Here is a 15,408-nt window from a genome sequence, read left to right as displayed (position 1 = left end):
CCATGCAATGCTCTGTACAGTACATTTTATTCAATAAATTTGGATTTTTATACTACACCATTGGAGGCCCTTCTCTTTCCCCTTTCCCTATTTATATGGATATTCGGATCGTGATGCAAGACTGACGCGGCCCCACAACGGACATCCATCCACCTGAGGCTATCCATGGACCCCACTGCCATCCAGCATCATCTACTACTGCCATCCCCACTGCCATCCAGCATTATCTACTACTAAGGCCTTTATCTAAGTCCTTTGAGGTAAGGGCATTGTGAGCACATTTGTACACAGATACCATCCACTTCTGCCCACATCACCTACTTCACCTATTGAGAAAACTCATGAACAATGTTCACCATGGGTGCGGACCGATTGATGCATTAATTGATTTATCCCATCACCTTTCTTTAAATGAACTTTTTTTGTCATTTGCACGTTTGTGTTTACTGCACATGTCATCATTATTTTTATTATCTTTGATATTGACACAGTCTTTTATCATTATCACTCCCTTGGGATCACTTGGATCCTTCACGGAGAACTTCACATTAGCAACTTAGTTAATGTTTGCACATGTTGTTTATTTTTGATTATATTACTGTGAAGTGGTATTGTCTTTAGTGTTCTGCGCAAAATCACTTTGCTATTTACTTTGTGGCTGAATTGTGTACACCAATAGATTTTGCAGCATTACACATACCGTATTTACACCTTTTAGTAGCGCAGAGGTCTTCACACTTTTTTGTTACTATGGAATATATATAAAATTCATGGCAATTTCACCCACAGAGTAGTTTAGTCGACAGTCTGCTTTCTGGATCCCTAAAAAATCCAATGTTGCCATTCCCTACAGTAGTTTGTTTAGGCTTAGGAACAAGGGAGAAAGAAAACAGAGAAGGGAAACAGGAAGAGGGGTGGAAGTAAAATAGATCAGGGGCACAGGAAGAGGGGTGAAGGAAAACAGAGCAGGGGCACAGGAAGAGGGGGGAAGGAAAACAGAGCAGGGGCACAGGAAGAGGGGGGAAGGAAAACAGAGCAGGGGCACAGGAAGAGGGGGGAAGGAAAACAGAACAGGGGCACAGGAAGAGGGGGGAAGGAAAACAGAGCAGGGGCAAAGGAAGAAGGGGAAGGAAAAAAGCAGGGACACAGGAAGAAGGGGAAGGAAAACAGAGCAGGGGCACAGGAAGACGGGGGAAGAAAAACAGAGCAGGGGCACAGGAAGAGGTGGGGGTGGGGGGGATTGAAACAGAGCAAGGGCAGAGGAAGGAGGGGGGCGGAAAACAGAGCAAGGGCACAGGAAGAGGGGGAAGAAAAACAGAGCAGGGGCACAGGAAGAGGGGGGGGGAATGAAAACAGAGCAGCAGCACAGGAAGAGGGGGAAAGGAAAACAGAGCAGGGGCACAGGAAGAGGGGGGAAGGAAAACAGAGCAGGGGCACAGGAAGAGGGGGGAAGGAAAACAGAGCAGGAGCACATGAAGACGTGGGGGGGGTGAAACAGGGCAGAGGAAGTGGGGAGAAGGAAAACAGAGCAGGGGCACAGGAAGAGGGGGAGGAAAACAGAGCAGGGTCACAGGAAGGGGCGGGGGTGGAAAACAGAGCAGGGGCCCAAGAAAGGGGGGGGGGACAGAGCAGGGTCACAGGGAGAGGGGGGAAGGGAAAACAGAGCAGGGGTACAGGAAGAGAGGAGAAGGAAAACAGAGAAGGGGCACAGTAGGAGGGTGGAAGGGAAAATAGAGCAAGCACATAGGAAGAGAGAAGGAAAACAGAGCAGGGGCATAGGAAGAGGGGAGAAGAAAAAACAAAGCAGTGGCAGAGGAAGAGGGTAGAAGGGAAAACAGAGCAGGGGCACATGAAGAGGGTGCAAGGGAAACAGAGCAGGGACACAGGAAGAGGGTGCAAGGGAAACAGAGCAGGGGCAGAGGGTGAAAGGGAAAACAGAGCAGGGGCAAGGAAAACAGAGTAGGGGCAGAGGAAGAGGGGAGAAGGAAAACAGAGCAGGGGAACAGGAACAGGGTGGAAGGGAAAACACAGCAGGGGCACAGGAAAAGGGGAGAAGAACAGAACAGTTACACAGAAAGATGGGAGGGGGGCAAACCGAACACGGACAGGAAGAGGAAAGAGAGAACAGAGAAGGTGCACAGGAAAAAGGGGGGGGGGAACAGAGCAGGTGCACAGGAAGAGGGGGGAGAAAACAAAGCAAGGGCACAGAAAGAGGAGAGAGAGAGAGAAAACAGAGAAGCAGCACAGGAAGAGGGGAGAGTGAAATCAGAGCAGGTGCACAGGGAGAAGTGAGAGAGAAAACAGAGCAGATGCATAGGAAAAAGGAAGGGAAAAAAAACGCAAAAGAAAGGGAAAAGAGAAAACATAACAGGTGCACAGGATTAGAGGAGAAAAATTAGCACAGGTGCGCAGGAAGAGGTGAGACAAAAAAGTGCTGAGACCTTTAGCAATTCCTGCTTGTATTGTAAAATTTGAGGATGAAATGCTACACAATGGCTGTACCTACAGAGGTTAGTGAGAGCTTATTTTAAAGTGTATTTGTTACTTGTAAAAAACATAGTATGTAAATATTTTGTTGTTCACAACCTGGCCATAGTTTTACTATAAATTAAGGCAAGGCAGCGCTTTCATTTTGAATAAACACTAAATGGACCTGTGACTTGATTCAGCACAGCGTGTCACATCCCACAGATGGATCAAATGTGTGTGTTGTGGTGCACTAAAACCCAGGGCTTTATGACATGTTAGGGATGTGCATTGGGAGCCATTCAAAATGAATGATACTTTACCATAGTTCCAGCATTACCGCAGGTTTTGGTTACACATGGTAAACCATGTGTGTTACTGAACCTTACTACAAAATAGATATGAATCCATTTGAACTAATAGAACAAATGACTCTCTATAGTGTAAGCTACACAGTAGCAGTGAATTGCAGATAATCGCAACATGCTGCAACTGCATGTGGTTGTATATAGGATTCGCTTGGTTCCATCAGATAATGTTTGCTGCTCTTCTACGCATAACTTAACAAATTAAAATCACCAATCAGATCAGTGGATCACAGTATGATATCTAATGATACCTTAGATTGTAAGCTCCTTGAGGGTAGGGACCGATGTGAATGTACAATGTATATGTAAAGCGCTATATAAGTACCTTAAATAATAATAATAATAATAATAATAATAATAATAATAATAATAATAATGATCACGTCGTCTAAACCTGTTTATACCTAATCATTGGTAATTTTTGAATTGTGCATTTTTTTGCTTTCTAAAATTTTACCGAAATGATAAAATAGTGGCGAACATATATGACTGAGCATTCCTATCTTTTCCAGCCTCTTATAAATGGAATGGCAATATTTTCAGGACTGCACAGAATTATGACTCCAGTACTTTCATATGTGAAGGACTCTGAATGCGCATTCAGTGTGGTGTCACAGGACACCTCTGAGGCACCCAAATATCAGCTCAGCTACCTCAGTTTTATCACTGTCTTTATTTTCTAGTGAATGGACAGAATATTTTGGGTCCGCGTGCTGAAATGTTTAATCCACAGCAACCAATCAGGTGTCCATGATTAAAAGTGTGAACCAAAATCTAGCTAAATAATATAATAAATATAGTAAATTTTGCAAATTTTTCTTATTTTATTACGAAGTTGGTCAAATTTTCCAATGCTAGCCCACAAAATGGCCTCCAAAAGCATATGTAGGAGGTAAGTGCTCTTGGAGGACATATTTTTCATATTACTCTATTGTTATGACATCAGGCACTTACGACTGCAGGTCTTCTTATCTCTGTTTAGCTTAAACCCTTCATAGCACTGGCACTCATACGATTCTTCTGTGTTCGTACAGATTTGCTGACATCCGTGACTGCTCTCAGCACAGTGGTCCACTTCTGTAACAAACACATCAAAAAAAAATATAACATAAGAACCACTCTTAGATATAACTACTTACACTACAACAATGTTTTTTTTAAAAATAGGTAGAATTGCAGCTAAAATGTTTTTGTTTTGTTTTTGTAGCCAGTAGAGCTGAATTGATTACTTTGATCTATTCTGGGCTCTGCAGCTGCAGGCTTGCCTGTCTCCCCCTGTCTTTCCAGAAAGCTCTGGAACATAGTGGGTGGAGAGGGTAGAGACTGGGCTCACCTTGTATGCAGCCTCAGCCAATCCCTGGTCAGAAGAGTGAGCAGCAGGAGGATGACAGGTGAATATAAGGTAATGAGCAGAGAATAGCAGGGTCCTTTGCCTGCTGGCGAGTGACCCAGCTTGGAAGTACTGTTAAACCTTCCAAGGCTTTAGGAACCTGAAAGGGGTTCTGGATGACTCTGGCTCACCAAAGAGCTGAAGGATCATCCCCAAGTCGCAGGAACAACCAGGCAACGTCCAAGAAGGATCTTATCAGGAGACTGTTGGTGCAGTGTCAGCTGAAACTGGAAGTAGGCATCCAGATAGTCAGTGACGCAGTGAGTAGGCCCTAGAGAAAACCTGGGAAAGAGACGGTTGCCATTGTGCCCCTTTGCTAGGGGGACTGTTCCTGACCTATGGGCCAGGGTTGTTTCCATGGTGGGAGACCCCTGTGCTGAATTGTTTGCTATTTCCTTCATAGAAGACTCTTCTTTTTCAGGTAACCGTTTGCTAGATAGTGTCCTCCATCCAGTTGTTAGTTCTGGGTAATCCAAGGCTTTTCCCAACCCCTATCCCAGTTCTATAAAATAAAATAAAAACCACAGAAAGACACTATCTGCCACTATGTGCCTGTGTGAAGGACTGAGTGAAACAATACCTTTAAACTGGCTGTTTGCACCAAATTGGGATCAGAACCTAGGTTGAACAGTAGGACCAGTAAAGACTGCGCTACAAACAAATGACCTTGCGCGTTTACCTGTTAAAACTTTATTGCTTAAGAACAGCTGATGGCGAGGCACTGGACACACATTTTCACAGGTTCTTAGAGGGTGGACAAAGTCATTACTTGAGCCCAATGGCAGCTTGTCACAAAACAGAGACACCTTAGGGGAGGAGTTTCAACTGAATTGAGAAATCCAAGGGTAGTAGGTCAAATAAAAAATGCCTTGCCATTTTGCTGTGAACACTGATTGTCCTCCCTAATATCCTCTGCCTGCAGACAATCTGTAAAGGAACACTTTCAAGTTTATATAATATTCTGTTGTTCCACCCAACCCTGATAAAGGGTTTTGTGGTCCCCGAAAAGCATTGGTTGTCCTTTCCTTTACTTTTTACCGGTTGAGCAATTAAAGATTTTGGATTCTCAAGATTTTCCTTTGGGGCTTTAATTGACGTACTGCCCTAAAATGTAAAATTCCATACGTGAAATTTTCTAACTCTCTTAGTTTAGCTAGGTAGTATTAAACAAATACATGTGGCCCAGTGGCGGACGTTCCCCGTATCGCCCCCGTAATCCATGCACCCGTCCCCTAATTTACATGCAGGATGCTGGACGCATAGATTTTAATGTTTTTTCTTTTTTTTTTTTAAGCAAGTGATTAGAGCCTGAGGCTCTAATTGGCTTCAAAAAAAGGTGCGCCCTGAGCCCACCCAGTTGTGCGACAATAGCAAATTAATATTTGTTTTTCTGCTTCTCCTCCTGGCCAATCAGGAAGTGGATCTTAAGACCTGATAGGCCGAGAGGAGAAGCGACCATATTGGCCATTGGCCGGGAGCAGGGGGGGGGGAAGAAAAGACGCAGAGGAGGAGACGCAGGGAAGACACCGAAGCCTGGATGGGGTAAGTGTGGGGCTCATGGACGGACGATCGATCGACGATGGGGGTTTGAGCAAATGACCAATCAAATCATCGAAAAAGAAGAGAGCACCAGCCGCCACTGATGTGGCCCATAGGGATTGTTTACACATACCTTTTAATATACATGTTAATGCATGTGTAAGTGTGAGCAAGGTGCAGCATGGTGTGACGGGCAGTAAACATACAGAGTCCAAGTTAGGCAATAGCAATATATTGTTGAAAAGTCCAACACAATACAACTAGGCCTAGCGGTCCAGAGCCACCTTACAAAAAACAGCACTCTGTAGAATTGAAAGATACTGACAGTGTCTGAGCAGAATGCGGCCTGGCTGGTCCACATTCAAAGGGGTGGCTTTCTGAGGAGAGGTAGATGTGGCTCTTGCATGGTCCCTACTCCTCTGAAACCTTTCTCTACCTCTAAGCACTGTCCCTGCCAGACGAGGAAACTGTCCCCATACTAGCCACTCACATAAAGCGTGCCAAACCCAGGAGCTAGAGTCCTAAATAGACTCTGCCTGACCCAAGACGGCAATTGAAGTTACATGGAGCACCAACATCCAATTGGACAGCTCCCTGCTTGTGACCACAGGAAGTCACAGAGAAACCAAGTTCCTCACAACTTCCTTCCTCTTCTGTATTGCAGCTTCGGTTGGGTGGCACCTGCAGTGAGGAGTACAGACTGCACCACCTACACACAGGTTAGCCATGATGCTAGTTCTTATCTGGACATTGAGCATTAGTCAAAAGCATGTTTTTGGATGTGTTGGTGCACATTAAAAGGCTCATTGACAACCACAGTGGTACATGATAATGCACTGAAAATTTGCCACCTTTTGTGGGGGGGATCGGGTACCTGGTTTTGAAAGATGCCAGGTCCCACTTACGACTAAGTTGGCCACAGTGAACTGAGCCAAATGTTTGGCCCCCCTCCTTCCCTTGCAGCCTTCAGGGAGTCTTCACAGGTCCCAGAAGACTGCGGCCCACTCACAAAGCGCAGCGCACTTCGAGTATGCGCATTTGAAAACCTGCCGGTTTCCCTTTGTCAAGATAGTGGCGCCAGCACCCGATAGCCGTTTGAAGAATTGGTTTGGGTGAGGACACCACTGAATGCCTGAACAGGTAAGTGCCAACATATTAAAAGTCAGCAGCAACAGTATTTGTAGCTGCTGACTTTAATTTTTTTTTGGGGGGGGGGAGGGGGGGAGCTCTGCTTTAACTATTTTTAATCCTTGTGCAACTAGCCTAAGAAGGTCTATTATATTTATTTGTTTTAAACTTTTTTTTTTTTTTTTTACATTTCTTTAGTTGCTTTCTGGCTTCTGGCCTAGGCCAAACGGATGTCATACATGGGCATTTTTGTTTCTTTCATCTGGAAGAGGGGAGGAGGGTCTTTCTCGGCTAAACACACCTTCCTGCCTTGATGTCTTAGCTAAGGGCAGATGGATTCCAGGAAGAAAATGCTACATGAATCATCTTCCATTACTCAATATGGCCATGGCTAGAAATGCTAGGGTTTTTTTTTTCAAAGTGATTTTCTAACTAAATGAAGCATGAATGAATTTGCTTTGAATATTAAAATGAATTAAAGAGCATTTTTAGTTTGTGGTGCTCAGATACAGTTTATACCTCTTTAAACACATTGACAACGCACACAAAAAATTCATGAACATCAGCCTCATAACAAAATCTGAGCTGTCATGTATGTCAGGGTTTCTTCTTTGGCTGGTCTGGCTTAATTTCCTATTACAGGCCAAAATATTTGAAGAAGATGACCTTCCTTCCAAACAAAGTAATTTGCAGTAAATGACTCAGGTAAATACCTGGCCTCATTACATATTTATTAGCCAATCGTGACTTTTGCCTAGAGTGCTCGTTTCTAGCATTTGTCCGGGTCACACTTCTGAAATAAATAGCTGCTGAGAGTCAAAGACAAAGTGCTTCTCTTTATTCTGACTAAATGATACTTTAATAATTCATGCATGAGATCATCCTGCGTATAAATTACAAAAATCTCCTGATTCTACTAATGAATAGTCATTTTCAAATGCTGAATAAAGTAATGCCATTAATTCCGGAAATGTTTGGGCTCTCTAAATGATTAGGTCCCAAGACCAGTCCATCCGAATGAGAAGGATCAAGAAGCAGCTTCGGAAAGCATGCCTGGGGCATCCTGGATATATATTCCCACCTTTCAGATGCCAGAGGGAGCAATGGAACTGAAGGCGATGGCACAGTCAGGCATGGCCCATGCACCATAGGCAGCGCTCTGGAGAGTGTGGTATACCGCAAAACAAAGCAAAGCTAAAAAAACTATTTTTTCATTTTAATCAAAAGCTCAACTCCGGGCAAAAAAAAAAGTTGTGCCGCACTGCAAGGGTTAACTGCTCATTTTTGTCTAGGGGATTGAAGAACAAAGATATACTTACCTAATCCTTCGATCCTCCCTGCTGAAGACCAGTCCCTGCAGATCCTGCACCCCCCCACGGTCTAGCAGTCTTGTGCAGAGGGTTGTTCCTGACATCATCAAGCCCACAGAACTGCTCTGGACATGAGGATGTCAGGAACAGTCCACCACTGGATCGTGGGGGTGCATCATTTCCCGCTGGAGCAGAGGATTGTGTGAGTATATAGTTTCAGGTCGCCCCTGGACACAGAGGCAGCTCTAGTCTTTGTGAGGCCTTAGGCAAATCTGAGATATGAGGCCCCACTCACGCCCATAATGGGAAAAAGAATTCAAGCAATAAAAATAACTGTATAAATTGCATATATTAAGTGTTTTAAATTCTATGAACTATGAATTCACCGTTTAAAGTAGAATTGGTTAGAGCAAATTCTACAATCAAATATATATATTACATATATATTATATATTACACACATATTTCGCCATTTACATGAAGGTCAGGTTAATATAACCCAGCCAGCACAGAGTACCCCCATATATCAGAGTCTGCAGGATTCCCCCTTACAGTGCAAGGGGAATTCTATTGTAAAAGGGAATGCTGCAGATCATGATCTAAGGGAAAATTTGCAGATTTTAGAGGGGGACTCTAATGTAAAGGGGGGAGGGGCTCTGATGACCAGAGATTACCTTATATCAGAGTCCACTGCATTCCCCTTTACATCAGAGTTCCACTTTACATCACTGTCCACAGAGTTCCAACTTGCATTTAAAATGGGAACTCTAATGTGGAGGGGGCTCTGGAGCACCTTCTGCAGAGTGAGAGAGTTGCAGACATGATACAGAAGATGGTCAGAGACTGCAGACATGATACAAGAGATGATCAGAGACTGCAGACATGATACAAGAGATGATCAGTGACTGCAGACATGATACAAGAGATGATCAGAGACTGCAGAAATGATACAGAAGATGGTCAGAGACTGCAGACATGATACAATAGATGGTCAAAGACTTCAGACATGATACAAGAGATGGTCAGAGACTGCAGACATGATACAAGAGATAGTCAGAGACTGCAGACATGATACAGGAGATTGTCAGAGACTGCGGACATGATACAAGAGATGGTCAGAGACTGCGGACATGATACAAGAGATGGTTAGAGACTGCTGACATGAATGGGCTGAAATTGCACTGCACCTGGGTCACATGTGAATTGCATAGAATGCACAGTGCGTTCCTGTGCGATTCATGGTGTGAACCTGCCCTGTGACTTGGAACCCACACTTTGCTCCACTTACCACTAACTTGCCTGGAAGGGGGATACTAGTTTGGGCAATGGGAGAATTTATCCGCATCTCTTGTGGGGTGCCTAGAGCCCCCCCCCCCCTTTGTGGCAGACAGCATATGTTTGATTGGGGGGGGGGATATGTGGTAGGGGGCACTTTGGGAGAGAAGAAGACGTGCTGGGGGGATTGATTTCATATCCAAGCCCCCTTAGGGCACAAGTTCTAAAGTGCCCCCTTAGCACATATCCTCTCCCCCAAATCACTCCAAATGAATTCTTGCAAGACTCAGTTTTAGATTACACAGACCTCAGACTAGCACGCTCCCGGTACAGTGGTGAGCCTCCGCCCCTCCTCGTTCTCTGCGCACAGGAAAATATCACAACAGGCGGAGGAGGGGCAGGTTCAGTTCGCTCAGCTCCGCAGTGCACTGTGTGTGTCAAGCAGCTGGGGAGAGATGCCGGCTGCTATACACAGTGGAGCTTGCGACGGGCAGGAATGGAGACACCCCGCACAAGCCGCGGGCATTGCGGGACTCTGATTGACGGTCACGGTGAATCATTGAGGTTGTGGTATGGGCAAATTAGGCGACCGCGTGGCCCCTGGGAGCGCGAGGCCTAAGGCGACAGCCTAATTAGAGAGCCGCCTCTGCCTGGACAAAATAAGCAGTTAAAGCGGAGTTCCACCCACTTTTTAATCTTCTCATCATTAGCCTCTAAACTGACTGTAATAACTGCATTGAGGATTTTTTATTTTTGTTTTCCTCTTTGTTTACCTTGTTTCCAAGGCTCTCTCTCTTCCTGTTTCTCCCCTCTGTGGTGATGTACAAAGTTTCCTGTGGCGCACTGGCTCCTGGGAGATGTGTGTCATGATTCCCGGAGGTCAGTGGGCATCGTCGCCTCTCAGCATCGCGAGATTTAAATGTGATTGTGATGACAACCAGAGATGTATCCTGCGCTGTAACCTGTGTTTAATGCGCATGAACGAGATCGGGAGGTGCATACTGGGTATCCAGAAGCACCATATCCCAGAATAGTATCCTAGTGGGCTTCACATGCCCACAAGCAAGATGGAAGCACGCAACACAGCCAAAACAAAGGTTAGTTTTAATTCTTTTTTTTTTTTAATTCTTTATTTGCAAAGAGGCAGGAAAACCGCAATATACAAACATCGATAGGACAGGCATAACAATTTTCCACATTTTATAGACATTTCTACTGATTAATCCTTACTAGACTAGCAATACCGCCTGATAGCGTGTATATTCCTATACAGTCTTATCCTAGTTAGCCGGTCTACAATTTAAGGAGGCCTGCTGTGCCATGCTTAGTATTATGTATTACCTCTTAATGTATTTTCTTTGCTTAATTTTCTGTGTTCCTCCTCCTTTTCCCTTATCTGTGCACCGTAACATGTGAACAGAAAAACACCAAAAACGGAAAAGAAGGAGAGAATTAAGGTATAGAAAGCGAGGGGGAGAGAAATAAGAAGGAAAGAAGAGAGAGAGAGAGAGAGAGAGAAAAAAAAAAAAAAAAGGGGGGGGGGGGGGAGGGAGGGGGGAAGTGGAAAAACCACCCCTCTCTGGCCACACCTACAGTGTCTCCATTTTCCTATTATCTAGGCCACCAGCTCTGCGTACTCTTCTGGGTAGAAAAATTGGAGCCAATAATACCACTTTTTAGAGAACTGTTCTCCACGCCCCTGGTCCATGGCCACGAGGTCTTCCATTTTGTGAATGTCAACTATTTTTTTCAACCATACTGCGATACCCGGGGGCTCTGTCCTCTTCCAGCTCAGGGGGATGCAGCTTTTCGCTGCTGTAACCAATGAGGGCAGGATTGATTTCCTGTATGCCTTGCTTGGTATTTCATGATGGTGTAGTAAAAAGAACTCAGGGGTCTTGGGCAGCTCCCTATCTGTAAACTTCTGTGTGATCCGGTGTACCTCTGACCAGAAAGGTGCTAGAAGCCTACAAGACCAGAATATGTGAAGGAGAGTGCCCTCTTCCTCTCCACACCTCCAGCAAACATTCGTGCTCTGAGGAAACATCCGATGTAATCTGTCTGGCGTGTAATACCAATGTGATAGGATCTTAAACCCTGCCTCCTGTTGGGCCGCACAGATCGAGGTCTTGTAGGTAAAGAGAAATATTCTTTCTGCCTGTCTCTCGCTTAACTTTATTCCCAGGATTCGTTCCCACTTGGCTAGATAAGGAGGTCTGAATCCCTTGGGGGGTGAGATAAGGAGCTGGTAGGTTAATGAAATGGCATGGCGCAACGGCTCCTGCTCCGAACAAATAAGTTCAAATGCTGTTAGTTCTCGCAAGAAAGGTGCCGGCGGGGGCTGAGCTCTAAGAAAATGCGCTAATTGGACTTTTTGCCAAAAAGAAAGGCTCGCCAGATGGGGATCATCCATGATTTCCTCCCTGGTCATCCATTTCCCATTCCCAATGAAATGACGGAGCTGAGACCTATTACTCCCCTTAAGAGCTTGGAATCTGGGTTCGTTTACTCCTGGGCTAAAGGCAGGGTTACCAATTATTGAGGTTAATGGCGAAGGAGCGGGCACAATCGAATGATCTCTAAATATTTTTTGGGCCATTCGCCACGTCTCACCCACTGTAGGATGATTCGTTATGCGGGTTGGCAAATTCTGCTGACACCATGGCAAACCCTCTAATTCCACACCCGTCAAACACCTTTCAATTTTAATCCATTGTTTTAGTGTCCCATGGCGACACCAGTCAATTATTCTTGTCAAATGACAAGCTGAATGATAGAGGGCCACATCTGGAAGGGCCATTCCACCAAGCATTTTTGGTAACCGTAGGATTGATTGGGCGAGCCTCGGGGGCTTCCTAGCCCAAATGAACAGGGTCAATTCCCAGTTTGCTGCTCTTAGAAATGCCTTGGGGATCCTGACGGGTAGGGTTTGGAGATAGTATAGAATCATGACATTCATTTTTACTATACTACATCTTCCAAACCAGGAAAACAAGCCTGTTTGCCACTTCTGCAGGTCTTTTTTAATGTCTCTCAGCATGGGAGGGAAATTAAAAGTGAATACGTCTTCCACCTTCTTTGGTAGACGGATGCCCAAGTATTTAATACAGGAATCCGCCCACTTAAAGGGGAAATCCGCTTGCAGCAGTTTAGCCAATGAATTCGGCATAGATATATTTAGGGCTTCCGATTTTTGGAAGTTAACCTTAAAATTGGATAATTTACCGTATTCCCTGAGCTCTGACATCAAGTTAGGTGTGGAGACTAGGGGATTAGATATAAAGAAGAGCAGGTCGTCCGCGAAGGCTGCTATTTTGGGAGTCAAGGAGTCCTTTAGGTGTATCCCCGATATGTTAGGGTTATCTCTCACAATACGGAGAAAGGGCTCCAGTGCTAAAATAAATATTAAAGGGGATAAGGGACACCCCTGTCTTGTCCCGTTGGCAATAGCAAAGGGGGAGGATAGTAGGCCATTTACTTTCACCTGAGCCGATGGCTCAGAATATATAGCAAGCATCCAGTTCATCATCCTCTGTCCTAATCCTATGTGAGATAAGGTCTCGATCAAGAAGGGCCAGTTCACCCTATCGAACGCCTTTTCGGCGTCGGTAGAGAGAAGTAGCATCGGAATTCCCTTCATGTGAGCTGCGTGGATAAGGTTGATTGCTTTCGTGGTGTTATCCCTCGCCTCTCTGGAGGGCACAAAACCAACCTGATCTGAGTGGATAATGGACGGGATCCAATCCGATAGTCTCAAGGACAGAATCTTGGTGAAGCTCTTCAGATCCACATTAAGGAGGGATATGGGCCTATAGTTCTGACAATACAACGGGTCTTTCTCCTCCTTTGGTATCACAGTAATGAACGCCCGTAGTGAGTCTTGAGGGAGACTCGCCCCCTCTCCTGTGCCATTAAAAGCAGCAAGAAAGTGTGATGTTAGGATACCCCCAAATGTCTTATAGTATGTCAGCGAGTACCCGTCTGGGCCCGGGGCTTTACCTTTTTGCATGCTGGCGATGGCCCGGGCTACCTCCTCCCTCGTTAGTGGTTCCTCCATAGTCGCTAATGCCTCATCAGGCAGCTGGGGGAGACCCGATTTCTGAATATACTCTCGTATGGCCTCCCTTTCTCTTAATTTATCACTAGCCGATGAATGTCGAGGAAGGTTATATAGAGAGGTATAATACTTGCGGAACTGTTCCGCAATGTCCTCCGTATTATGTACTTTGTGGCCCTGTTCTCCCATGAGCTCAGGGATGAACGTTTGTGCTCTCTGGGCTCTCAAGGCCTTCGCTAGCAATTTACCACATTTGTTGCTGTGCTCATAGAAAGTGCGTTTGCATTTCGTGATCACCGCCTTAGCTCTGAACATCGCCAGGGATCTCAATTGATTTCTCAGAGTTGTGAGCTCCAAAAGTGTTTGGGGTGCAAGGGATTGTTTATGTATGGATTCCAGTACCCTAATTTTATCTAAGAGGTCAAGGATTTGCTGAGCCCTTGCCTTCTTGAGGCGAGTACCTATTTTTATTAGCATTCCTCTGATAGTGCACTTGTGTGCCTCCCAGATCATCTGGGTGTACTATCCGGGCCCGCATTGTCCGAAAATAAGTTTCTAAGTTCCCTAGCCACTTCCTCCACTACTTCAGGATCTTGAAGTAGTGAGTCATTAAGCTTCCATTGCCATTGTTTAGGCACATGTGGTAAAAGGTCTATGTCAACAAAGACTGGCGCATGGTCTGAGAAAGTAATGGACCCTATGGAGGCTGATCGCACCCTAGACAGCATGGATTGGGGTAGCATAAAAAGATCGATTCTCGTATAAGAATCATGAGGATGAGAGTAGAAGGTGTAGTCCCTCTGTGTAGGGTTCAGCACCCTCCATACGTCCACCAGGTGGAAGGCATGAAAGTTCCTTTTTAGACGCTTGAGTGCTGCATAGGAAATTTGGGAAGTTTGCCTAGACGCGTCTAGGTGTGGGTCCATAGTAAAATTGAGGTCTCCCCCCAGAATCACCGCCCCCTCAGCAAAATCTTGTAATTTCGTCAGAACAGACTCAAGGAATCTAATCTGACCAGTGTTGGGGAGGTACAAGTTCACTAGAGTTACCAAGGAGCTGCCCAAGGTTCCCTTTATTAACAGTGCCCGTCCCTCATTATCATTCCACTGGTCCTTCAGTGTTCATGGCGTTGCGGCACGTCTTAAAATGCTAACCCCCTTTGACTTGGATTCGGACGAGCACCCATGATATGCAGTTGGGAAAAAGCGATCTCGAAGTCTTGGCATTACATCTGCTCGAAAATGAGTTTCTTGTAAAAAGCATGTATGGGCCTTTGCTTGTTTCAAATTAGCTAAGACAATAGATCTTTTCTCAGGGGTATTAAGTCCCTTGACGTTGATAGACATTAATCTGATAGTATCCCTGGAGTCCATGGTGTAGGCTAGGCTCAGGAAAGGGGTACAAAAAAAACAAAACAAAAAAAAAAAAGGGAAAACTAAGACGCTTATAGCGTTTGGGAGACTTAGTCTCAAAACACCCTTGGGACTACTAAACCAAATCCCAGCGGGATGTTATCCTATTTGGGGTAGTGGCTGAACACAACCGAGGTCGGGAGCTCCCCAACCAGACCCATAACCATTATACAATCAAAGGAAACTTAAGCAGGATACCGAATGGCTCTGCGGAAAAATACAAATTGAGATGCATGACCCATTTGGAGGCCCTACGTCGCCCGACACACACCACTTCCTGTATCCGGATCCCAGTATGCTAATAGCCTACCTATAGGATGCCGTCATGTCTGTCTAGTATCCCGGGTGTGGATCGGGCGAGGATCTGAACCTTTGGAGCAATAATGAGGCACAACCCTTTAGCATAATAATAACAGTGTCAACTACATGCTTGTCCATGCTATACATACCGTAGCATTATGTC

At 45.2% G+C, this 15,408-nt stretch overlaps 1 protein-coding gene across 1 annotated transcript in view; it reads right to left on the bottom strand.

Annotated features, from left to right (window-relative positions):
* The window catches only part of MATN2 (matrilin 2), a 178,402-nt gene that overhangs the window by 53,049 nt on the left and 109,945 nt on the right, over window positions 1-15,408 (bottom strand). Inside the window, exon 9 of the mRNA XM_073632018.1 lies at window positions 3,789-3,911. Within this exon, the coding sequence (XP_073488119.1) occupies window positions 3,789-3,911 (123 nt within the window). The remainder of the gene's footprint in view (window positions 1-3,788; window positions 3,912-15,408) is intronic.

This window comes from Aquarana catesbeiana, linkage group LG05 (genome assembly GCF_042186555.1).
Source record: "Aquarana catesbeiana isolate 2022-GZ linkage group LG05, ASM4218655v1, whole genome shotgun sequence".
In the NCBI taxonomy this organism is placed as follows: Eukaryota; Metazoa; Chordata; class Amphibia; order Anura; family Ranidae; genus Aquarana; species Aquarana catesbeiana.
Note: the sequence above shows the minus strand (reverse complement) of the source record. Positions and strands in the feature narration are given on the sequence as shown.